This window comes from Phaenicophaeus curvirostris, chromosome 9 (assembly GCF_032191515.1).
Source record: "Phaenicophaeus curvirostris isolate KB17595 chromosome 9, BPBGC_Pcur_1.0, whole genome shotgun sequence".
Classification (NCBI taxonomy): Eukaryota; Metazoa; Chordata; class Aves; order Cuculiformes; family Cuculidae; genus Phaenicophaeus; species Phaenicophaeus curvirostris.
Genome location: NC_091400.1, coordinates 17970154 through 17995177, shown reverse-complemented (window position 1 = coordinate 17995177; position 25024 = coordinate 17970154). Strand labels below are relative to the sequence as shown.

Sequence of the window (25024 nt, the reverse complement as noted above, 5' to 3'; positions counted from 1 at the left end):
TAGAGGTCTGGTTGGATTGTAACACAGCTTTCCAAGGTCAGTGGTAGAAGCTCTTTCACTGGAGTCATTAAAAACCAAAATGAACAAAAGCTTTGAAACATGTAGCACAGGGAACAACCTTGCATTGAGTAGGGAATGATGTGGTTTCCTTCTACTTCTAATCTTTCCATCTCTATTTTGTGTCCAATAACATTTACTGTGTAAGGAACATATTTATGGCAACATTTAATGGGCCAAATTTCACTCCATTTGGCTTTATCTGGGTGCCAGCCAGTTTACTGTGAAGTCAGTGTCCATAAAGTGTAATGAAGGACTCCATGGTGTAACTGCATTCATATGTGGTTAGAGTTACAGTTCTCATTAGTAGTTTAGTCCAGATTGTGATCTCACTTATTCCAGTGCAAATCCAGAATAATTCCATGTTACTACTCCTGATTTACATCAATTTCTTTAAGATCAGCCTGGCCTAGTATAAATGAGACTAAAGCTTTTTTGGGACCATTGCTATAAAAGGTTCTCTTCTGTGCCTACTGAAGGATGCCGTGTTTTTCTAATAGTTTTATGGTTAGGAACCTAGCTTCAGATTTCTTCTGCAAAAAGACAAGACCAGCTGTGTAATGCTCCCCAGTATTATGCTGGTGCATCACTTCAATATTATCGTCCTCCAAGAGCCTGCTTTTCCAGTGTGCCACACCTGGCATATCATTTAGATCAGAATGAAGCTGTACCAAATCTAACTGGTTACATGTTTTCACTGATTTTGTGTTGGTGTGAGTGAGCTCAAGAAACTGTTGAAGATTAACCAGTGATCAAGAGCTGCTGAATTTCAAAACATCTTCCAATGGAGTGTTAGATCTACATCCTTATCGTTTCACCAGTAATTAAAATTCTTCACTCTGCTTGTTGTACAAGGCTTAAGCAAGCAGCAGGGCTACAGGGAGAGATAGCTTTCCATTATGTCATGAAATTGTTTTCTTTGAGGGGGAAAAAAGAGTAAGAACTTTTACCTGGTTTGGTTGTGGGTGTCTCTCAGCCGCAGCAACATACATACTGTGATGACAAACAACATACAAATGTGTTCTGTGTGCAGAAAGGCAAGAGAACCAGTTATGAGAAGTGGCAGACCTGAACCAAAATGTAAAAATGATGATGAGAGGTTTATAATTAGCTTTACTTCTGGTACTGTCCTCACCTCCTCTAAATGCAGGGGCAGCTACATTTTGGTCTTAGCATGTAAAGATTGGGGATTTTCCTCTTGCAACACAGAAAACACACTGCAGGCAAATGTGTATGACACTGCCCTTGCTCCTTTGTAGGTGCCCATTGGCATAAAAATTGAGTGAACAAATTGCTTGTTATACTCAACTCACGTACTTTGTGAAGTAAGACTTGTTTACACACAGAGCTGACATCTTATTGTAAGCTACACCTGTGCTGACAGCAGAGCGAAACAGCATACACACCAACAGAACCAGAATTTGATTCCCTAGGTGTAAATGAACTCTTCTGGAAAGTCCTGTGAGCAGGCAGAGGGGACTTTTATGTCTCAAGTTTAACCAAGTGTCTCATCTAAGCTCAGTTACATAAACCAGGGGGCTCATGCCAAATTTTTGCAGATTTTGTGTCTTTAAATTAAAATATTCAAATTAGAACTGAGTGATATTGCACAGGCAGGAGGAAGCGTAGCAAGACAAAGGAAAACAAACTTCCTCTAATTGAGTCCTGCTGGAAGCTTTTTGTCCATTATGTCTAGAAGTCTGAACATTTAAACTGGTTCAGATGAAAGGAAATCCTGCTGGAGGAAAGCGTTCCGCTAGAGCAGGGGGCTCATGAAGAAATGAAGGAACTTGAGGAATTCATGAAGGACTGCATTCAGTTCCAGTGCAATGCTGTGATTTTACAGCAGCCTTTCTACAAGTAGAAGTGCTTGGAAATGAAAAAAAATAGAATTTCTTCTACAAAACAGGAGGAGATGATTTGAAGTCATCTGACTGGTTCTTTTCCACGTCTTTACTAGAAACTGCCTGTGTCATTTTGATCAAACCACTGTTTCTCACAGCATCTGTTTCTGGATCAGTGAAAAGGGACACCACACAACGCTGTCAAGTTAGCTGTTCAGGCTGTGTTTCTGCAGTGAGTTGTGAGTTTATTGATAGGAAATGCCAGATTAGGATATTTGTTTAGTTATTGACCCCTGAACTTTTTCCAGCAAAGATGTGTTTTTCCATAAAGACAACACTCAGATATGCTTTTGAAGAATATATACTTATCTAATTGTTTTTGAGTAGTTTTTCACTAATCAGTGCAGTTTGTGGGCTCCCATTGGTCTGGAGAGTACAGTTTGAAAATCACTGAACTAAGGCAGCTTTTGTGGTCTGATGAGGGAAGACTGCATTGGAAGCTCTCTACAGAGAGCAAGAATGCACCATTTTGTAGAAAAAAAAGTTAGTAATTTGACTGCCATTTCTTGGTCAGAGTTCTGTGAATGCTGAAAGGAGAAAGATCATACTGCTAGGAGGTCTGATACATCAATTCCTTTCTTCCTGCCTTTTAAAAGCAACACGACTAGGATTAAACCTGAGGAAGTTATTCTAGGTGGGATGGTAAGGAAATAGTGTATAAAATGCTTAAGTCTGTCAGCTCTGGAACCAGAAGACAAGGGTGGCAGTTTCAGTGTGTTCCCTGTTGTGTGGTGGAAAGGCACTTGTCACTTCCTAAGAAAACTTCTTTCTCATCTAAACCACGAAACATGGATTTTCCATAACTATATTTAATTCATAGTTTTGTTACGTTCAAACCTCTCAATACAGTGCAATTTTCTACACAATTACTGTCAGTACTTCTGTGAAGGCCTGTTCATCACACTGTGCTGTGGCCATGGCTTGGCTTGAGCTCACATTTTTAGTGGTCCCTAGAAACATAAAAGAAGCCAAGTGGAGCCAAACCCAGGGGCCATACACACGTAGTGGGACATACAGGTTGGGATCTATGTCTTCCTTGACACTGTAGAAGGAGGTGGAAGATCCACATGGAAAAATAAAAGAAAGTTCTTGACTGCACAGAGAATAGGGATCAGCTTTAGTTCTGAAAGTGCAGGTTTAGGCCTCAGGGAAAGTCCTATTACCTCTCATAATTCCAGATGTTCTAGAAGTGTTTGGTACTTCTAAACAGTACAGTCTCACTATGTTCAGTGCCACTTGCCTCAGCAACTCCTGCAAGTTCTTGCCTTTACAAGTATTTCCTTTTTGTCAGTTCTGAATTTGCCTTCACTGTATTGAAGTGAGAGAGGGTAGGATATAGTTAATCTACCCTGCTTGTTATCTCTCCACTGTGAGATAGGAAAGCTGGTCTTTACAGTGTCTTCTAACAAGATGTTTCTTGCGACCGTACCTTGAAGAAAAACAATTTAACACAATTTACACTGCGTTGTGTCCAACTTCTAAGCTCATTGAGATGGGAATAAACGTGACATAGCAGCTTGTGAAGACAGGAAAAAGTAGGTTTTTAACACACTGGCCTTTGTCAAGCCTGGTGGATTCACTGCCAATTAACCAGGAGATGACCTATGATATAGTAAATAATATTTTGTTAATTAATAATATTTGTCAAGGTTGCACATTAGCTTTCCAGCAAAAATGATCAATTCAGTGAACTAACAGCACTATTGATTTCAGATGGGTTCACCAGAAAATGCATTTTTGTGGTTTATTTTCCCAATCAGATTCCAATTTCTAGAGGTGTTTGTTGTTCATAAGTACTTACCATATTACTACAAGAAGGAACTATTTGCTATTTGTGCCAGTATGATATAGCTTTTAGTCCTTGAATGGATGGCTAAGGTTTTTAAATATTTGGTTTAACAACTACTATTGTTTGTACATTACAGCACAACTGATTGCATTTAGGTAAACAATGCAGTATATCTAGACCGTTTAGGTATTAAAGAGGCTTAAAAGACATCAGAAGAAATACATTAGTGTAGTTTACTCATTCATTGACTATTTCAGTCTTTTCCATGTTAAGTATCTAATATTCTTCATATATGTATCACTTTACACAAAATTCTGTATGAGTTTTAACTCATTTAAATGTTTTCCACAACACTCATAAGTTAAACAACTAGCTAGTGTGTAAAAATCAGAATATGAAAATTGGTCAAAAGAGTGAAGTTAATGATCAAACCGAGTGCAGTTGGTAAGTCAAGCAAGTAGTAAAAAAATGGCAAGTCTACTTGGTTTTCAAAATTGTTTTCTTGTGAATACTGTAAGAAATTCTCTGCAGTCAGATGTTTTAACACAATTTATAAAGAAAAACGGCGGTAACTTAAAAATGAGCAGGCAAACAGCAACGTATAAGAACTGCAGACTCTTAACTGACTAAATTTGAGGGGACCACTTTCCTAACTTAAATGCCATATAGATTGCATTTTGTAGAGATGAAAATATTGAGATCTGGATTAAAGTTATATTTATTTCTAAATCACTGCAAAGACAGATGGTTAGATAAGAAGTGTAAGAAAGACAAGGAATGCTGTCCATTGACAAAACTCATGTCAATAACTCTGTTAGTAGCTCTGGAATATACCATTACCTAATAAGTAGCTTGTTAGCAGGGTACAAAAGATATTTCTTTGCTTTCTTCTTGTCTTTAGGGCAGGACAAACAGCAATCTGGTTTTAGCCTTAAATAAAAGCATATGATTCTTTTCCTTGACCGTTGATCTGAGCACTGAGTGAAAGAGTCAATGTACTGCCTTTCCACTGCTCCCTCTGCCAGATACTAAGGGAGAAATAGGAATACGCCTAAGAAATACCAAGAGTGTGGGCAACAGTGACAGACCGAATATTTATCAACCTGACAACCTGACAGACAGAACAGTTATTTTTGGTACCTCTAAATGATGAAATGGAGGAAAGATCTAGCTCTTGCAGTTCAGAAAACACTCTCAGATACTGTTAATTCTTCTTAATGTGTATAAAAAAGAATGCACAGATTTGCATAAAAGCTTTGAGGTGGTTCACAAGCCTTCAATACTGGGAGCTGGGGTTTTCTACAGGACTGAAGGAAATCTCAGTGATTTGGAGCTGAATCTTAAAAAACAGACACTGCAACAACTAAGATTTACATTGGATCACAGGAGAGGAATTCAGAAACCCCAGTGAATTACCCCTGTATCTTGACCATGCCCAGAAAGAGTTGGGTTCCACAGAATGGGGTAAAAAAGTCAGTGCATTGAAAAGGGAGCCACTTTGAGCTATGTACAACCCCTGACCACAGAGATTGGGATGAAGTTCCAATTCCTTTCTAGAATTTACATTTGGGGACATTTCCTTTCCAAAGAACTTTGTCACTAGAAAACTCACACAAAAAATGGGACTCCATTGTGCAGCCTCCCTCAGTTGAGAGGAACCCAAATCCATTTCTGCTGCTCAAAATGGTACCATTGATTATGCTTGTGAATTATTCTGCGTAGCAGAAGGGACTTGCAACGTCTTATGTTGGAACTAGGCTTAGTAAACAACCTATGGCATATTGAGCCAAATGGATACCACAAAGAGGAGCACCTGTAGCCTGCACATTTGCTCACATGCATATATGCACATACACTCAGAGATTTTAAGGGTCTTAATTCTACATTAGTTACCTAAATTATGGCTAAATCACACTCTGGATTCCCAAACCCCTCAGGGATCCCAGAGTTCAGCCTCTGGGAGCATAAGACCCTTTGTCTCTTTTGAAATTTACAGCCTACTTTTTTTTCTAGGGGCACATTCCCCCACTGGGCTATCTAGAGCTGTGCAGGTGAGCACTAAGCATCTCCTTTGCTTTGATTAGTGCTGCTTCAGCTGGTGTTTCTATGTGAGGAGAGACCCCTTTCCCTTCCCAAGAAGCGCTCTCTGCAGAGGTCACTGATCTGGAGGTGGGGATGATGATGTAGAAATTGGTATCGTCTACTTGATATGTCTGTGGGGAATGGCAGCCACCGCTGGTCTGTTCCCCAATGATGAGAGCTCTGCCGAGTCTCTTCATGATGTATACAAACTCTTCAGCAGCTCCAGCTGTCACAGCACTGGTAAGGATTATTAGCCCCTTCTGAGAGCCATACCTTTCCCCTGAGAGAAAAGATAAAAAGCATCAGAAAACACATCAGTTTCCAGAAATTTATTTGCATTGTGGAGCAAAAAGAGTCATGATACAACTCACTTCATTCCCTACTTGCTACTAACAGCCAAAGAAATTAGGAAATGTACTTCCTCTCTGCGGTGGTATTAAAGCACTTTTTACACTAGCCTAGCCTCTATACTATAAAAAAGACAGGCATCCTATGTGGAGCTCTTGTGCCATCAGTTTCTAGCTATGAGCTTCAGAAGCACAAACAGCAGCTCCAGCTTACTACTGCTGGCTTTTTAGTGGCTTTGAGTTTTACAGGAGCTCAAGATTCCACCAGAGGAGCGGGATAGGCAAGTGAGAAAAGCAGCATTTTCCGCTGCTCCAGCAGGAACCCTCAAAGCACAGCCAACAGAATCTTCAGTTTCACTCTCATTCCTGCTCTAGGAACATGGCTGTCACAGAGCTTGGCCTGAAAACTACACAGGTGGCATTTTATGAAATTATAATTATAGTGGTTTCCCTCAGCCTTTTTATAGTCTGTAAATGGAAGCTGTTGCATGGCCTTTGTCCCAAGCCCTTAAACAAATACTCCTTTCTTATTAGGATCTGAGTCAAGTTATCTCATTTTCTCACAATAACCAGCTGACAAGAGTAGGAGGCTTTTTGCACTCTATTTTCAATGTATCTGAAGATGTTAGATACTTACTGAGATCTTAGTTCCTGTGAAAAGGTGGCCAATGCATCATAAGTGGGACTTGATAACTTCAAACCCACTCTAAACTGCTCTCAAAATGTCATTCTTGAAGTTACTGTACAACATATAATTCTCATACTAAACTGTAAGAGAGGGGTCAATAGCATGGTGATTAATTTTCACACTGTCTTGTGTGTGATGATCTTCTTATTTCACTATAGTTGCAATATCCATCTGAAGACCCTTTTCACAGTAGATACATATAACACAAGACCACATCCATCTCCTCTGAACTTAATGAGTCTGCCTGCTCTCTTTGATGGGAACTGGAATGTGTCGATAGTAATCACATCCCTTAGCACCACCCAGCTCTGACTGCGTGGGAAAATAGATGAACTCTGCAGCCTGTTGAAAATGTTTAACTATTTCAGCATGCTCCAAGCCAATAATTGCAGACACCATTGTGATACTTTTTTTTGATACCATCTTAGCTTTAAAGGGGAAAATAATTAAAGTCAATATTTGAGGCTTTTTAGCACTCTAACTGCACTGTATGGTGCTAAAGAGCTCTGTTTCTCCATGTTGCAGCATCCTTTCAGCTTCCATGAGCACTGGGGCAGGGTGCGTGCATGTGAGTTTGTTTGGGTGTGTGATACTTTGCCAAATGCTCACTCAGATGCCAACAGTTAGTGCTTTTCTTTCTCTCTTGCATTCTCTGGACAAACGGAGCTATTGTGGATGTTTTCATTCACTGAAACAGTGGATTTAACAGTTAGGAGATGAGGAGCTACATATAAAACTATGTGTGAGCATTGGAAAAGATATTACTAGATGTCTAGGCAGCACAGGATTTATTTTTAATTTTGGCAACTTTTAAAAGGAGCAAGTCACAACTGCTTTACACAGTGTTCAGCTAATCTTCTGGAGACCAATTTACAAACCTCTGTGCCTAATTTACCCAGTTCCTAGGAGTGATAAACTGTTATTGATGGATGGCTTTGAGGGACATGGCTGAAGTGCACATTTTATTTTACATTCTTTGACAGCTTAAGCTAATCATGGCAGGTGCTTTCATCAAATGAGTTATGATGTCTAACGGTTCACTTCAAAATACACAAAGAGAGACATAATGAAAAGGTATTCTAAACAAAAATCACCACTTTACCTTTGAGTTGTGTCTGGGTCCATATTTCCTTTACTGAGTCACTGGGTCTGTCATAAACTTTGTCCAAGAGAATTTGGTATCCTTCATCAAAGAAGTATGAACATAGGATTGCAATGGAAGTGGTGGAGCCTCCAATATTGTACCTTTTAAAAAATTAAAAATGTTAGGGAAACAACCGAAAATTTGTTGAAGACAGTAATTCTCCATTCCAAGTATTGTTCCCTAACATCTGTGCAGAAAGGGGTTATAGCTACATTTTGATACATTTACATTTCATTTACCCTTATCAGCTTTGGTATATTTATCAGAGAAACAAAATCTTGTCTAAGATTCTTGGACTGTTATTGCCCTCAACTGACTTCAAAAGCAAACATAAAATGGAATGGTCTATTTTTATCTTGTTCAACCTGGAAAAAAAAATCAGAAAGTAAGCAAAGACTTAATCTGCAGAGAAACACCAGATTCTTGTTATTCTTCTACTCTGAATTACCCATGCTGTTACTGACATTGGCAGCGTGAGTAGATACCTAAATCCTAATATATAAAGGTAGATCCCAATTTAAACAACATCTGTTTCTAGAACTATTGTATTCTTATTTCCTTCTGTATACAATGAGAGTACTTGGTGTCCAGCAACATACAAGATCCAGACATTTCTTTCTGTGCCTAAAGATTGCATTGGCTGTTTTGTTTAAGATAGCCATTTTTGAATACTTCGGTTGTAGCTTAATTTTACCAGTTTCTGAAGATTAAGTTTACTGGAGAGCCTAAGTGTCGTTGGAGAACACCTGCTATGAATATACACAATGGAATATGAAATTATTTTTTATCTGTCACTTTTCACTAGTACTAGAGCACATACAGCCCTGGAAATATTTCACTTTGCTCATTAGTAGGATATAGATACAATGCTTTCCTGTAGTTGAGAGCTTGGCAACAGACATTCTAGCAAAAATTTGCTAGAAAATGAGTTTTGTTCAGTCCAGTCCATAACTAAGTTTTTCACCTCCAGAAGAGGATTAGACAATAAGCTACCTTGTTATTTTGCAGCATTTGGGAGCTGTATGCTGGACTCACACTCTGACTGGCTAGAAATGAAATAAACTTCTTTAGTGTATCCCAGACAGCAGCTGACCGAAAACTAGGGCAAGAAATAGGAAAGTCCTGGTCCTATCTCAAAGTCTATTGGAAGATGGTGGTGCCTTTGCTGAATTTGAATTCAATCATGGGTGTACGTTTATGGTTGCAGAGATCTCTCTCTGCTCTCATCACTCTGTTCTCATCTGTTCCTGCACATGCTGCAAATCCCAGAATATTAAGAAGATTACCAAGTATTGACAGCTCCACGATGGCAATGGACCTAAGTGCTTCTAGCATTAAAAACAAGTTCTTACAAAGGTCTTAATTTCTTTACTAGATATTTAGGATGTTCTGGGCTCACAAACATTAGCTCTGGACCAAAACAAGGGAATGACTTAACTAAATACTGTATGGGAAGAGTATATTTGTGATATTCGTCTGTTTTGATAGCTGGCAACAAAGGGATGCCATCTGCTGGCTAATGAGATTTGAAGCATTGTTGACACGCTGACATGCTGGACTGCCCAATAGAATACTAAGTTGAAAGCAGGAGTATCTTTATCAATGACCTGGATGAAGGCATTGAGTGTGTCCTTAGTAAGTTTGCAGACAACACTAAGCTGGGAGGAAGTGTCAATCTGCTGGAGGGTAGGGAGGCTCTGCAAAGGGATCTAAGCAGGCTGGACCACTGGGCAGAGTCCAGTGGCATGAGGTTTAACAAGGCCAAATGCCAGGCCCTGCACTTTGGGCACAACAACCCTGTGCAGTGCTACAGACTAGGAGAAGTCTGTCTAGAAAGCTGCCTGGGGGAGAAGGACCTGGGGGTGTTAGTTGACAGCCAACTGAATATGAGCCAGCAGTGTGCCCAGGTGGCCAAGAAGGCCAATGGCATCTTGGCTTGGATCAGAAACAGTGTGACCAGCAGGTCCAGGGAGGTTATCCTCCCTCTGTACTCGGCACTGGTGAGACTGCTCCTTGCATCCTGTGTTCAGTTGTGGGCCCCTCACCACAAGAAGGATGTTGAGGCTCTGGAGCGAGTCCAGAGAGGAGCAACAAAGCTGGTGAAGGGGCTGGAGAACAAGTCTTATGAGGAGTGGCTGAGAGAGCTGGGGTTGTTCAACCTTGAGAAGAGGAGGCTGAGGGAAGACCCTGTTGCTCTCTATGACTACCTGGCAGGAGGTTGTAGAGAGGAGGGTGCTGGCCTCTTCTCCCAAGTGACAGGGGACAGGACAAGAGGGAATGGCCTCAAGCTCCGCCAGGGGAGGTTTAGGCTGGATATTACGAAAAAATTCTTCACAGAAAGGGTCATTGGGCACTGGAACAGGCTGCCCAGGGAGGTGGTTGAGTCACCATCCCTGGAAGTATTTAAAAGATGGTTAGATGAGGTGCTCAGGGACGTGGTTTAGGGGCAGATAGTAATGGTTGGACTCAATGATCCAAGAGGTCTTTTCCAACCTGGTGCTTCTGTGGTTCTGTGTGATTCTGTATGATGCTGTAGCTTGCTACAACAGGGCCTAGGAGTGCTATAGTACCTTTAAGCCACCTTTGTGCCCTGTGAACCAGGGTCATTCTGTACAGGACTGATTGCCCAGGATAAATTTGCACTGCAGATAGGGCAGACTAGATGTTGTAACAGAGCTCTACACATGGTCTGGTTTTTTTGACTGTTCAATCACTTGACTACTGCCTGCAGTAACAGATTAAACCAAGTCATATATATATATAATTAATACAAGACACATGCAGAGTTAGATTAGAAAGAAATCAGAAAAAGAAAACAGGATAGGAATCCAGAATTGCATTCTGAAATATATTCCCTAAATTGCCTATTTAGGTCTAAACATCTCAAGTGATGGTACAGTTTATCTTGAGATATACTTCCAGACTGTTATTGTTTTCCTTGGCTGTTTTCCTTTTCTCATTTAATCCCAGCAATGTTAGCCTGTAAACAGGACGGTAAGCCATGTAAAGCTAACTCACTGTTACAAATAAAATGCTGGTTTGAAAGAGCTTTGGTTATTTGCCATTCAAAAGTTTACCTCATGTCTATGATTAATGCATCTGTGTGAACAATTTTCTTCCAAACATGCTCTACCAGTAGGCTGGACACCTGGGTTAGAAGTTCACGGTCTCCAAACATATCGAATCTCAGATAGCCGATGTTGTTTTCAAATACATTTGTGTGGAATGAAAATTTAATCAGATCTTCAAATGCTTCTGGAGAAGGGATCTGAAACAGTTTGGAAAAACAAAACAAATCATTTGTTGGCACTGACAGCTTGGCACAAGATTTAAAAAGAATTATGTGGGTCAAATTCAGTCCAGGTGGGACAGATGTGAGGAGTGTGACCAAGTTTAAAGAACATAATGAATGATATTAAGAATTGTGCATATTAAACATACATTGGCATTGGCTGCTGCACTGTTTGCCCAGTATAATGTGCATCAATATCATGCCCAGAACCTGGATCAGGCACATATTTATCACAGCTCAGTTTATTTTTCAAAAATACAGGAATTTCCTTGGACCAAAGAGGCTGAGCAGGCCAAAAGAACCATTCCTCAGACTGCAGCATAGACCACTATCCCAGGAGTGCTACCCAAACCCACTTATTTCTTTTAGCAGTTCTTTTACAATAAGGCACTTGGGACATTTATAAACCCTTGATTGGCCTCAGCTGACAAACAACTGCTGGCTACAGGTGAGGGTGGCCCCAGCTCCTCTTAATGAGCTAGTCCTTGTGACAGTGAAGAACCTGATGTGCTGGGTGTGTGCTAGGATACTCATGAGGCAGACATGATAAATCTCTTATATGGTGGCCATGTGCCTGGGGTCTCATGTGTTAGGCTGTGATTAATTTAATTTTGTTTATCTTACGCTATTAAACAACAGACTTTTTTTTAATAGCAATGTGTAGCCAACTAATAAAGTTATCCTAGTAACCCCTACATGCACTGGAGATATAGCCTGCTTCTATTGCCAAACTTATGTTCTGCATGCATGTATGTGTCTGAAAATGGAAGGCTTTCATTCAGCTTAAGGAGATAAGGCTTTGGGATATATACGACTTATGTGACCTTCAACAGCTTGGTCTTTTCTCCTCAGGGTTGCTGTGAAAATGATTTTATACTTGCTTTTTAACCAGTTGTCCTCTGCCACGGCTCATCCCCAGACAATCCATAGTTTTATACTCAAAACAACAAGCAGTCAGCAGTGAGCAATATGTTAAAAGATGCTTTTCCAATCTGCAACATGCCACAGATTTTGGGAGGCATGAGCTTTCCTTTCTGCAGTTGTAGAGGAGTCAGGCAATTTTCTGCCCTGCATGTAGTGCTCTGGCCTGGGGCTGCGCTCCTGCCAAAAGTAGGTCTGACACAGCGAAAGAAGGTTTCCAAGGTGTGTGAATGCAGCTGTATTTGACACAGCTCAAGCATTTTACTTTTGCCTGGGGAAAAATTACCCACCATATGTCACTTTTTGCTGCCCTGGGCTGCTTCATCATTCAGCACCTTCAGTATGCCAAAACTACCAAAATTTCCAACATTAATTTAAAAGCTGCTGGCCAGTAGTAGTTGATCTGAGCAAATTCTACTGAGTTCTTTCCTGTACCCTTCTTTCTCACTGTATTTTGTGGAAATAACCGTTGTATCTAGACTGTAAATATATCAGTCCAGCACTACTGAGTTTGTCATTTCCAATTGACTACCCAGTGACAGCAATGTTACTTGATCTGCCCACTGTACTTTGATTAACAAATTACAGTTTGGAAGAATATATCCAGCATGCATTGCATTGTTCTGTCAGAACTTATATCTAATTCAGAGGTACTATGTTCCCCCAGGAGGAAAAAATCATCACTCATTGGTAACATCTACAAATAAAATTGATGTGTAACTCTCAGCCACTTACTAATGATATTTTAACTGAACACACAGATTTCTTAGCTCTGTAGACAACAATAACTGCTAGATGCATACCCATGAACACGTTGATTAAGAATAACCTCTCTGTCTACATATGGTAATTTTTTTTTTCTACTTGTTCTTTTACTGTATTGCATGACATCTTTGTTCACTGAGGACTTCAGGACTTGCTAGCAACGTTGCTAACTCTTGGAAATACATTACAGATTTTAAAGCAGGCAGGTTGCTCTTCAAGCTAATAATGAATATGGAAGAATCTTAATGAAAAACTTCTTCATCTTCATTGCTGCAGGAAAAGGTATGAAAATGTCTGTTTTAAAGGCTCTAAGAAAAGAAGTCTGGAAAAAAAGTGCTCAGAATCTAATTTTGCAGGGGTGAGGAAAGCCTCCAGAATGAGCAAAAGAGAGGAGGAAACTGGTACTGACAGTAGAGAGCTACTATCCTGGAAAACTGCAGATTCATGACACTGGCACCATGGGCCATGTACTGCTGGTACCTAAAGATATGTGTCTGGCTTCAGAGAGCAACAGCATATTCTCCTTCTGAAGGCAGGGCTCTGTTTGCAGGCCAAGGACAATCTGGGACAGGATGCAGCTGAAAGTAAGATCTTGCTGCTCAGTCAGGCGATGTTTACATACAAATGACTTGATGTTAACTACAAACCCTCAGGTGCCTTAGTAAGAACACCATAAGCAATGTGGCTAGAAAGCTGGGCCTGCAACCTAACATCACTTAAGCCAAGGAAGACTTGTTTTCATTAACTATGAGGGTTTCCAGACCTATTCTCCAGTTTCCTTCCACAAATGAGTGCTCTAATTGGAACAAGTGATGTGGCACAAAATGGACCTAGAATGCGGCCCTGGGACTCATGCAGGGAGCTTCTTCCTTAGTTGTGCTACTGATACATACTCCAACAATGGGGAAAGTACTTTTGCAGCTGTCTCTCTCTTCCCTCTTTTCTCCCCTTTCACCTCCCCCTAAGTTGTTTTGTCTATTTAGAGGGAAATTGTATTTTCATAGCTAATTTTGTGCTGGCCATTGCAATGTAACTCCTATTTCCATTAAGACTACTAGGCTTGTCAACTTCCAGCTCTTAAAATATTATCAGCCCACAGTCTTGTGCAATTGTAAATCCTGAAACTGGTTTAAGAACCATGAGGTCTTGGGGGCTGGGTTGTGGGGTTGCACCTTTCTTTCTTAGTATGACATTTGGGTTCATTCTGTACCCTTACAGTCTGGAATGGAACCATCCATCCTGGCAGGTACCCCAGCTCAAGGACTGCGCAGGATCAGCTATATCCCTGACAGCCAGTGTTCACTTGCTCTTGAAAACACCTGTATCACTGAGCGATTTCCAGGCATCTCAGTCTAGTACATCAGTAGCCTTACTATTACAAAGATACTTCTAACCTATAGCATAAACAGCCTGAGTTTCCTACTTTCTACTGTTTAAGCGCATTACTTCTTGTTCTATTTACCATGGAGAAGAGAACAGATTATTCTCTTAAAATTTGAAACAGCATCTTACTGAATCTGAAGACATGAGACATTTTTTTGCCTTGCGTGAACTTGTATAGTTCCACTGACTTTACTGTGGTTATGTAGATATAAACCAGCATTTTATGGGCCCACATCATTTTATTTCCACCTGTTAGCAATAGATGTAGCACTTTGATTATCTGTCTTGACAATTCGAGGCCAAGCACTTTGATTTCACTCACTGATGAAGGGACATAAGCAAACTATACTCCTTTCTGGTGAAACATCTGCAATTCTTGCCTCCATCAGCAAGGACAATATTCTGCTAAAGGACTTCAAATGCAGGAACAATTTCACTTTGTAAAGGATTCCTTTTTGTCTTTTTTCCTCTAATCATGATTTTCAACTTCTCATCTAAAACATTAACATAAAAATTCTGTTAGGTATGAAGAGTGCATTAAAAGTATTTGGACATTATCAAGTGGCCAAAAAAGTCACTTAGAATCATAGAATCATAGAATAACCAGGTTGGAAGAGACTCACTGGATCATCGAGTCCAACCATTCCTATCAAACACTAAATCATGCCCCTTAGCACCTCGTCCACCTGTGCCTTAAACACCTCCTGGGAAGGTGAATCAACCACCTCCCTGGGCAGCCTGTTCCAGTGCCCAATGACCCTTTCTGTGAAGAATTTTTTCGTAATATCCAGCCTAAACCTCCCCTGGCGGAGCTTGAGGCTGTTCCCTCTTGTCCTGTCCCCTGTCACTTGGGAGAAGAGGCCAGCACCCTCCTCTCTACAACCTCCTGCCAGGTAGTCATAGAGAGCAACAGGGTCTTCCCTCAGCCTCCTCTTCTCAAGGTTGAACAACCCCAGCTCTCTCAGCCGCACCTCATAAGACTTGTTCTCCAGCCCCTTCACCAGCTTTGTTGCTCTTCTCTGGACTCGCTCCAGAGCCTCAACATCCTTCTTGTGGTGAGGGGCCCACAACTGAACACAGGATGCAAGGAGCAGTCTCACCAGTGCCGAGTACAGAGGGAGAATAACCTCCCTGGACCTGCTGGTCACACTGTTTCTGATCCAAGCCAAGATGCCATTGGCCTTCTTGGCCACCTGGGCACACTGCTGGCTCATATTCAGTCGGCTGTCAACCAACACCCCCAGGTCCCTCTCCTCCAGGCAGCTTTCTAGACAGACTTCTAGTCTGTAGCACTGCACAGGGTTGTTGTGCCCAAAGTGCAGGGCCTGGCATTTGGCCTTGTTAAACCTCATGCCACTGGACTCTGCCCAGTGGTCCAGCCTGCTTAGATCCCTTTGCAGAGCCTCCCTACCCTCCAGCAGATTGACACTTCCTCCCAGCTTAGTGTTGTCTGCAAACTTACTAAGGACACACTCAATGCCTTCATCCAGGTCATTGATAAAGACATTGAACAGGGCTGGACCCAGCACTGAGCCCTGGGGAACCCCACTTGTCACTGGCCTCCAGCTGGATTTAACACCATTTACCACCACTCTCTGGGCCCGGCCATCCAATCAGTTTTCCACCCAGGAGAGTGTGCGCCTGTCCAGGCCAGAGGCTGACAGTTTCCGAAGCAGAATGCTGTGCAAAACTGTGTCAAAGGCTTTACTGAAGTCCAGGAAGACCACATCCACAGCCTTTCCCTCATCCAGCAGCCGAGTCACTTTGTCATAGAAGGTGATCAGGTTAGTCTGGCAAGACCTGCCTTTTGTGAACCCGTGTTGACTGGGCCTGATCACCCTGTTCTCTTGCATGTGCTTCATGATAGCACTCAAAATCACCTGCTCCATGACTTTCCCTGGCATGGAGGTCAGACTGACAGGCCTGTAGTTCCCTGGATCCTCCCTGCGACCCTTCTTGTAGATGGGCACAACATCAGCCAGCCTCCAGTCCAGTGGGACTTTCCCAGTCTTCCAGGACTGTTGGAAGATGATGGAAAGGGGTTTGGCCAGCACAGCCGCCAGCTCCTTCAATACCCTTGGATGAATCCCATCCGGCCCCATAGACTTGTGACTGTCTAGTTGGGCTAGCAAGGCTCTGACCACCTCCTTTTGGATCATGGGAGCCTCATTATGCTCCTCTAGCTCCTGGGTTTGTACACAGACAGAACGACTTTCTTTACAATTAAAGACTGAGGCAAAGAAGACGTTAAGTACCTCAGCCTTTTCCTCATCCCCTGTCACTGTTGTTCCTTCTGCATCCAATAGGGACCGTATGGTCTCCCTAGTCCTCCTTTTATTATTTATATATTTATAGAAGGATTTTTTGTTATCTTTCACAGACTTTGCCAATCTGATTTCTAGTTGAGCCTTAGCCCTTCTGATTTTTTCTCTACACAATCTCACTTCCCTCCTGTAGTCCACCCAAGAGGCCTGTCCCCTCTTCCAGAGCCCATAAACATTTCTCTTCTTCTTGATATCCCTCAAGATCTCTCTGCTCAACCAAGCTGGTTTTCTCCCCTGCCGGCTTTTTTTCCGGAACATGGGGATGGCTTTCTCTTGAGCTGCTAGGATTTACTTTTTGAAGAGCTCCCAGCCCTCATGGGCTCCCTTGCCCTTAAGTACTGTCTCCCATGAGACTTTGCCAACCAGCCTTCTGAAGAGTTCAAAGTCTGCCCTCTGGAAATTTAATGCTACTGTCCTGCTAACCACCCTCTTCACTTCACCAAGAACAGAAAACCCTATCATCTCATGATCGCTTTGTCCTAGGCGTCCACCTACTGCCACATCCCCCACAAGGCCTTCTCTGTTCACAAACAGCAGGTCCAGGAGGGCACCCTCCCTTGTTGGTTCATTTACCAGCTGTGCAAGGAAGTTGTCTCCCACGCACTCCAGGAATCTCCTAGACTGCTTTCTATTGTACTTCCAGCAGATATCAGGAAGATTGAAGTCTCCCACAAGTATGAGAGGCATTGATCTAGAGATTAACCCCAGCTGTTTATAGAAGAGCTCATCAGCTGCTTCTCCTTGGCTGGGTGGTCTGTAACAGACTCCCATCACAAAATCTACCTTCTGGTGGGCTCCTCTGATTTTAACCCACAGGCACTCAATCTTCTCATCGCCACAATCTATCTCAATGGTGTCTAAGTCCTCCCTTACAAAGAGGGCTACCCTGCCTCCTCTCCTACCCTTCCTGTCCCGCCTGAAGATTTCGTACCCCACCATAGCTGTACTCCAGTTATATGAGTCATCCCACCACGTTTCCGTGATGGCAACGACATCATAGGCTCCTTGCCCTACGACAGCTTCCAGCTCTTCCTTCTTATTCCCCATGCTGCATGCATTGGTGTAAATGCACTTCAGCTGAGCTGCCGAGCCTTCAGCCCTCCTAGAGGGAACAGAGTTCATTCCCAATTGCCTGGTAACTGGAGTAGCTACCTCCAGAGTGCCCATATCTCCCTTAGCACCCTCAGGTGTGTTCTCCCCCACTTTCTGTGTGGTGATGTACTGGTGGTCCTCACCAGCACACCCCCTCCAAATCACCATTGCCCCATGTCCAGGCTGGTTCCTGTCTAGCCTGGGCTCAACCCCCTCCCCCTTCACATCTAGTTCAAAGCTTGATTTATGAGCTTAGCTAGGTTTTTAGCAAGGGCTTTAGTCCCCCTAGGAGACACACGTGTCCCATCCTTAGCAAGAAAGCCTGGGGTGCGTGAGTCACCCCATGATCAAAGAAGCCAAAGCCCCTCTCCTCACACCAGGCTCGGAGCCAGGCATTAATTGAGTTCTTCTTCCTAAGTTCCAGCTCCTCTCTATTTAGCCTTGGGATGGAGCAGAATACTATTTGTGCCCCAGAGCCCTCCATCATTTTCCCAATGGCCCTGAAGTCATTCTTGATGGTTTTGCTCTTTTTGTTTACTAGATCATCGTTACCAGTTTGGACTACTATCAGAGGATAGTAGTCTGTCTCGTGGACCAGGGAAGGAAGTTTTCTAGCTACCTCCTTCACTGATGCCCCTGGTAAGCAGCAGACCTCTCTGTGGAGCGGGTCTGGTCTGCAAATGGGTCCCTCCGTTCCTTTTAGGAGGGAGTCCCCTACAACAATCACCCTCCTCTTCTTCTTAATGGAGGATGTTTTTATCTTTTTCTGAGGATGATGAGGCCTAGGGAAAGATTCTAGGCTGTGGGAGCCATCATCCTCATCCTCAGGGTTGGATTCTACCTGCAGCACCTGGTACTTGTTCACCAGGGGGATCTGGGGTTTTGGTGTCTGGGTGAGGGGAGCAGGTTTCTTTTGTCTGGCAGGAACTTGATGCCATTCCCCATCTCTTGTAACCCCAACCTTGCAGTTTGCAGGTGGATGGTGTTTGGAACACTTGGGAACACTCTTATCACTTAAAACTGATATAACACATTTGCCAAAATCAGGCAGCTATTCTTCCACTGGTAGTCTACAATACTCAGATAGTCATGAACACAAATGTTTCAATATGAAAAGGAAGATACGACTGCAAGGAAAGAGAGGCAAACAGAAGAATAAGAAGTATTGAACTGTGCTTCAGCAAGTTTATAGAGCTCTGCATTATAAGCAGAATGTTATTTTCTGACTCGTAAACAATATATGCAACATTTGCCTCTGGGAATTCTGACTATGGAAAGTGGCATTTATGCAGCAGACAACTCCATCTAGCAGTGACCTTGCTGCTGCTGCTGCTGCAGAGGAGACATTCACTACCCTGTAATACGCTTCAGCAGTTATTCTAGTGTAGCAGATGCAAAGGTCTACATGCATTTTACTTGTCTGTCTCCTATGTCCCATCCCATCCTTCCTGCAGTTATTCATCGTCACTTTCATTTAATTGTGTTGGATCTGCTTCACTCTCAAGGTCATCATCAAGAAAATCCCACTGTCAAGGGAAAGGGTGGCTTGGAAGGTAGGTAGCACAAGAGAAAAACTAGCTCTTAGGTTTTTGAGGAATAAACATGATACAGATTAAAAGAGCCACTGTCAAAGAAAATAATTTACAAATGCAGTTAGTGCCATCATGTAAGCTTCACTGCTCTCTTGGGTATTGGTATGGGGGTAAAAGTTCCATGGAAAGCATCCCTCTCAGCCCTGCAAAAGCAAGGCAGGAAATGAAGGTTCTCCAGCTGCACAGTTCTCTGTGGAATAGGTGAACTTTCTTTTACCTTTATCACATGGAAAAGCCTTTACTTCAACGACTTCAGTGACTTTATCACTCACCCTGTCTTGTCTTAAAACTGGTTTCTCATGTTTTTTGCTTCTCAGTTTCCTCAAGCACTACGAGAGAATGCATATACCTTTGGAAGCAAAAGAGACCCATGCTTCTTCTGAGCTTTTAATGCATTATTTCCCCCTGAAGAAATCTCATATTTGTCCTGATTTTCATCCACACTGATGTGATTTCCTTCTTATGGGTGTATCCCTGACTTCTTCCAATCATTTTGTTTGACAAGGAACTGAGATAGACAGAGGCATTAATTAGTGCAATGGTGTTTTTCTCTCCAGCTCTATCAGCTTCAGAATTTCACAGTATGTGACAAATAAGATATTTGTCCTGTAGATTCTGTTCTCAGCATTCAAGGTCTGAATAAAGTCAGGTTTGAACAGGCAAAAATAGCCAACAATATGTGTTCACAGCCTTCAGTGAAAACAATGATTAATTTGCAAGATGGGCCCACTTTGTAGAGAAGGGAGAAATTACCATGTTTCACTGCTGATATGTTGCTAATAATTTAGCAGGCAGCTGTTCCAAAAACATCTTTAGAGTGAAGTTTTCTACACCCAACAAATGTAGGACAGAAAGAGAGTGATAGAATGAAAAAATCCTTTAATTAATTATTTCCATTTAAGCTTAGAGGTGAGAATGGTGCCACCATCTCTTGGTTAACAAACTTGAAAAAAATGTCCTCCTCTGGCAATACTTAGACTTTGTCCTTGAACTTAGTTTTGGAGATAATACCACAGAGGTGACACCCACTTTAAATCATGCATACCAAAAACTTCAGAGGGTGGAAGCCTACAGATTTCCTCCCCCAGGAAGCATTTAATTGTTACCTGACACTTGGTATACTCTGGTTCATTGCAAAGGCAAATGAATTCTCTTCAAAAGTAATTTTATGAGTCCCTGGAGAAAAGATGTCTCTGATAGCCATGTAAGAGCAGTAGCCAGAAAGGAGCTAATTCCATCCAAGAAAGGGATCAGGTTATCCTACCCCTCCCTTTAATTTGAAGATGGAATTTTAACAAATGCTCCTGGGAACTCCCTCCAGCACAACAATGAACAAGGAAGACTGCCAAGGCAGACCACTGTATAAATACTCAGGCTCAGAACAAAGCACAGACTGTTATGCAAACCACACAGCAAGGGCAAAAGTAGATTATTAAAAATCAATTTCTCCCTGGGGTCACCTAACTTCCACCCAGATACTTCTTCCAAAGTATTTCTAGCTCACTGGGAAACTGTCTGATGCTGAGCATGAGATAAAATCAGAATAAGTTTCCACTGTCACTACTAAATGATTTGCTTGTTAATCTGGTGTATCCGAAGTCAGGTACAGCAATTATGCATAGAAATATTCACTAAAATTATGTATCTGCAGGTTTTGCGGGTGTATGCATTTACCCTGTTACAACCAAATTTTTCTTAAATGATAAACTCAGTTCGTAACAAGTGGCTTTCTGCATTAATTCATTGCAACTTTAAAAGCCATAGCACTGAAAGAGAGGGGATCACAGAGACAATGAGATATCTTCCCTCTAACTGTGAAGCCCTGCATATTTGCTTATGGTGGATGGCAAGTGAAAGAGATTCACAGCCTGAGGGTTGTTCCCAAAATGCATGCATCCAGAACTATCATCTACTACCACAAGCTACTGCCCTGACTTGCCTTAGTGTCAGGCAGAGCTCACCTTCCAAAACCCACTCAGACACTGGCTTCTTTTCTGAGTAAAGGCTGGTGGGTTTATGATATGGGCTAGAAATGTGAGAAGATACCTGACTCAGCCCTTCCACTCTAGCAGGCATCAGTATGTCTGGGTACAAGAAAACTGTACCTGTTTTGGCATGATCCCTGGGATGCTGTCCTTGGCATGTTCAGGGATGTAAAGTAATTTCAGGTGCTCATCATCAGAAAGAGCTTGCAAGTTGGCAGTCACTCTCCTGGCCAGTTCCTCTTCTGTATTAACCCTTCTATAAGTGTCTTTATTTGTGTTCTTGGTGAGGTTGGATGCTATGGCAGTCCCAATGTCCACAAACGCATAATTTTTGGCCACAAGCTTGCCTACAGTTTGCAGTGTCTTCGGCACCTGGGCACGCAGGTTGGCAATGCGCTGAGCTACAGCCATGGCTTCACTGGCCTGGATGGTGATGTGTGGCTCCAGCCCAGAAACACTCCATACTTTGCCAGTGATTGGGCTGAGCACCACTTGGCTGGGGATAGAGGCATATAAGGAACTGTTACCAACACGATAAATGCCCACTGAAAGGGAACCACCTACTGTGGGTTCACCAATAACTGTAGCCCGATGTAGGTCCTTCATAGAACGAGTGAAAGCTTCAGCTGCTGAGCCACTCATATGGCTTGTTAGGATGTAGATGTCTTTGACAGAGCCGTATCTCTTGCCAGTGACTTTGGGGAGAGTCCACACCTCTGTGCTGCGGGAGGTGCTACGATCAAAGACCGTGTAAAGGTGTTGCTGAGGCTCAGGCTCAAAGAAGTAGGAACAAAGTATCGGGATGGCAGTGGAGTAGCCACCTGTGTTGTACCTCATGTCAATAATCATGGCATCCGTGTCCACCAGCTTGTTCCACACCATCTGTAGCAGCTGGGGTCCAATGGCCTTCACGGTTTCTGCCTCAGCCATCATGTCAAAGCGAAGGTAGCCCAGGTTACCTGGCAATACCTCAATTTTGAAGAGTGCCTCAATGATGTAGCTCAGCTCCTCAGGGCTGGGAATCATGTTGGGAAGCTGTTCTTCTGGTGTTGGTTCCACATGGCTGTGGAATACATGAAGCCGATGATCCCCTGAGGCCTCCTGCAAGTCACTGGTAAGCTGGGAAGCCAACGTCTCAAAGTCTACAGCTGATCGATAACCTCCTTGGGCCCATTTGGTTCTGAGCATAGCACTGGCCTTACCAGCCACTTCTGGGATGGCATAGTGAGCCTCTAAGAGTTGCCCAGTACCCTCTAGAAGTGCTCCCATATTCTTGTGGAAAGCTAGCACCTCTTCAGCCTTCTCCAGTGCATCCTCAGCCAACACTATGGCATCAGGCACAACTCCTCCACCCACCCAGCTTTCCCCATGGTTATCAATGAAGGTAATAACAGGAACTGTGACAGTTAGACCGTGGGTTATTCCCTGCTCAGGCTGCAGCAGAGGGAAGGTTTGGGTGTGTGAGAGGCTTCCTGCTGTAATTTCACCAATCAGTGTGGCACGGCCCAGGGACTGCATGAGGTAAGCAAACTCCTCAGCAGCTGTAGCAGTGTGGTGGCTGGTGAGAAGGTAGATGCCACGCTTAGCCCCATAGGGCTGGCCCAGCAGTTCTGCCTGGCTATTGTGCTCCTGTGTGTGATTGGTGCGCCTGTCATAAGTTGTGAAGAGATGGACAGGGCCAGCAGCAGGATCTTGGAAATAGGAGAGTAGCACAGGCACAGCTGAGGAGGAAGGCCCCCCAGGGTTGTAACGTAGGTCCATGATCAAGCTCTCTGTATTTTGCAGTGGTTCCCACACTTTGTGGACAATATAAGGTCCCAGCTTAGCAAGCACAGATGCATCAGCAAACTCATCAAAGCGCATGTAGCCAACATTGCCTGGCAGCACGGACACCTTGAAGACAGTATCCACCAAGGCATGCAGCAGTTGCTCATTGTCAGGTAAGTCAGCTGCCACTGCAATTGGCTTCTCAGCAGGGGGGACAGCAGCTTCTCCTGGCATCATGACTCGAACCAACAGGCGGGGGTCTTCAGATAAGGTCTGCATCTCAGTGTTGAGCTTGGTGGCCAGGTCCTCCTCTGACTGCACAGAAGAGAAGTCAGAGGTGATGAGGTGCTGCAGCAGCACTGGCACTCGGTCCACTAAGCTGTAATAGTCTTTTAATAACTTTGTGAGGCGGCTTGTGGTGCCAGGCACTGCTCTGCGCACTGCCAGGATGTCCAGGGATTTCTGCAAGGCTTTCTCTGCCTCAGTAGCCACACATGGCATCACCCCACTCACCTCCCAGCTCTGTCCACCCCCACTCAAGGGGCTCACAGATCGTGATACAGGAACCATCATATAGAAATCAGAGGGGCCAATACGCAGTTTCTGGATGTCCAGTGAGCCTCCAGCTGTCTTCTCCCCGACAGTGATAGCCCTGTTCATATGCTTGAGGATGTAAGCCACATCTTCAGCCACTCCGGTGGTGTGGTGGCTAATCAAAACAATGACATCCTTGTCTTTGCTGTACCTCTCTCCCAGCACCTTTGGAAGTGTCCATATCTCTGTGGTAGTGTTGGAGGGTCGATTATATACAGTCTCAACATGTAGCATCTTGTCTGCTTCATACAAGTATGAAATGATGAAAGGGAGGCCAGAAATCTGTCCTCCAGTGCTGTGACGAAGATCTATCACCAGTGCAGATGTCTCTATCAGCGTCTTCCACACCTTGTCCACCAGAAAAGCTCCAACTTTCTGTACAACATCCTCTCCTATAATATAATCAATCCTCAGGTAGCCAACATTACCCTGCAGCTTGTCATATTTGACCACATGTTCGATAAGACTCAGAAGCTGTTCACGAGTGGGAGAAGCCTCAGCTTCTTGCTTTGGAGCTGCATGTGGTGGTGGCTCATAGGAAATCACCAGTCTTGGGTCATTCAGAGCACCTTGCACTCCAGCTGTCAAGACACTGGCCAGCATTTTCGGATCCGAGATGTCCAGGATCTCGCCACTCTTGATTGCTTGTTCAATAGCCTCTTGCATTCCCACTAGGTTTTCAGGATAGCAGTAGTTATCCAGAAGGACTTTAGCCATGTCCAGCACTAGAGTTGGCTGAAAGACTTCCTCAGCAGATATGCTGATCAGTGCTGAAAACAGGAAGAAATGTGTCCTGATCATTTTGTCTTTGTATAGAAAAGCAATTGTACTTAGGATAGAAGTCAGAAGCTCTTATCGGTCAATGTGAAGGTAGCTCTCCACTGACTCTCTGTTTGTGAATCACACTGAAATCCCTGTGCTGAATCCAGGTGCACTGAACAGATAAAAATCTTTTATCTGCCTTAAACCTTTAATCTCATTAAATTGGAGTGCATCATCTGAAGTGCACCAATAGATGAAGTTCAGCTCCTTACTAATTCACAGTCCTCTTATGAAACAGTAATAAATTTCAGCCATCCAGGAAGATCATTCTGTTAATTGTTTCCAAAAGATAATGCATTGACTGTTATAAACTGGTCCTAGCTTACTCTGACAGTGGAAAAAGAAATTAAATGTTAACCACAATTAGAACAGAAGTCACCCAGTATTTTACCATTATTCATGAAAAGCTTACACCGGGAGATTCTTCAATGACTTAGGTGTATTAATATTTAATATTTTTGCAGAAACTGTTGGCA

The 25024-nt window shown here is 43.1% G+C and overlaps 1 protein-coding gene across 1 annotated transcript; it reads right to left on the bottom strand.

Annotated features, from left to right (window-relative positions):
- Positions 1-5728: 5728 nt before the first annotated feature.
- RBP3 (retinol binding protein 3) lies at positions 5729-24645 on the bottom strand. The gene is made up of 4 exons (XM_069864076.1): positions 21486-24645; positions 11089-11279; positions 7970-8112; positions 5729-6112 (listed from the first exon to the last, which is right to left on the bottom strand). The coding sequence occupies exons 1-4, from the start codon at positions 24525-24527 to the stop codon at positions 5784-5786; spliced, it is 3705 nt and encodes a 1234-aa protein (XP_069720177.1). The 5' UTR covers positions 24528-24645; the 3' UTR covers positions 5729-5783.
- Between the last annotated feature and the right edge of the window lie 379 nt (positions 24646-25024).

Coding starts and splice junctions, on each gene's coding strand:
- RBP3 (XM_069864076.1), bottom strand. CDS start 24,527: ATGATCAGGACACATTTCTTCCTGTTTTCAGCACTGATCAGCATATCT. Junction 8,113..11,088: donor GCATTAATCATAGACATGAG/GTAAACTTTTGA, acceptor ATTTTTTAAAAG/GTACAATATTGGAGGCTCCA. Junction 6,113..7,969: donor GACCCAGACACAACTCAAAG/GTAAAGTGGTGA, acceptor CTTTTCTCTCAG/GGGAAAGGTATGGCTCTCAG.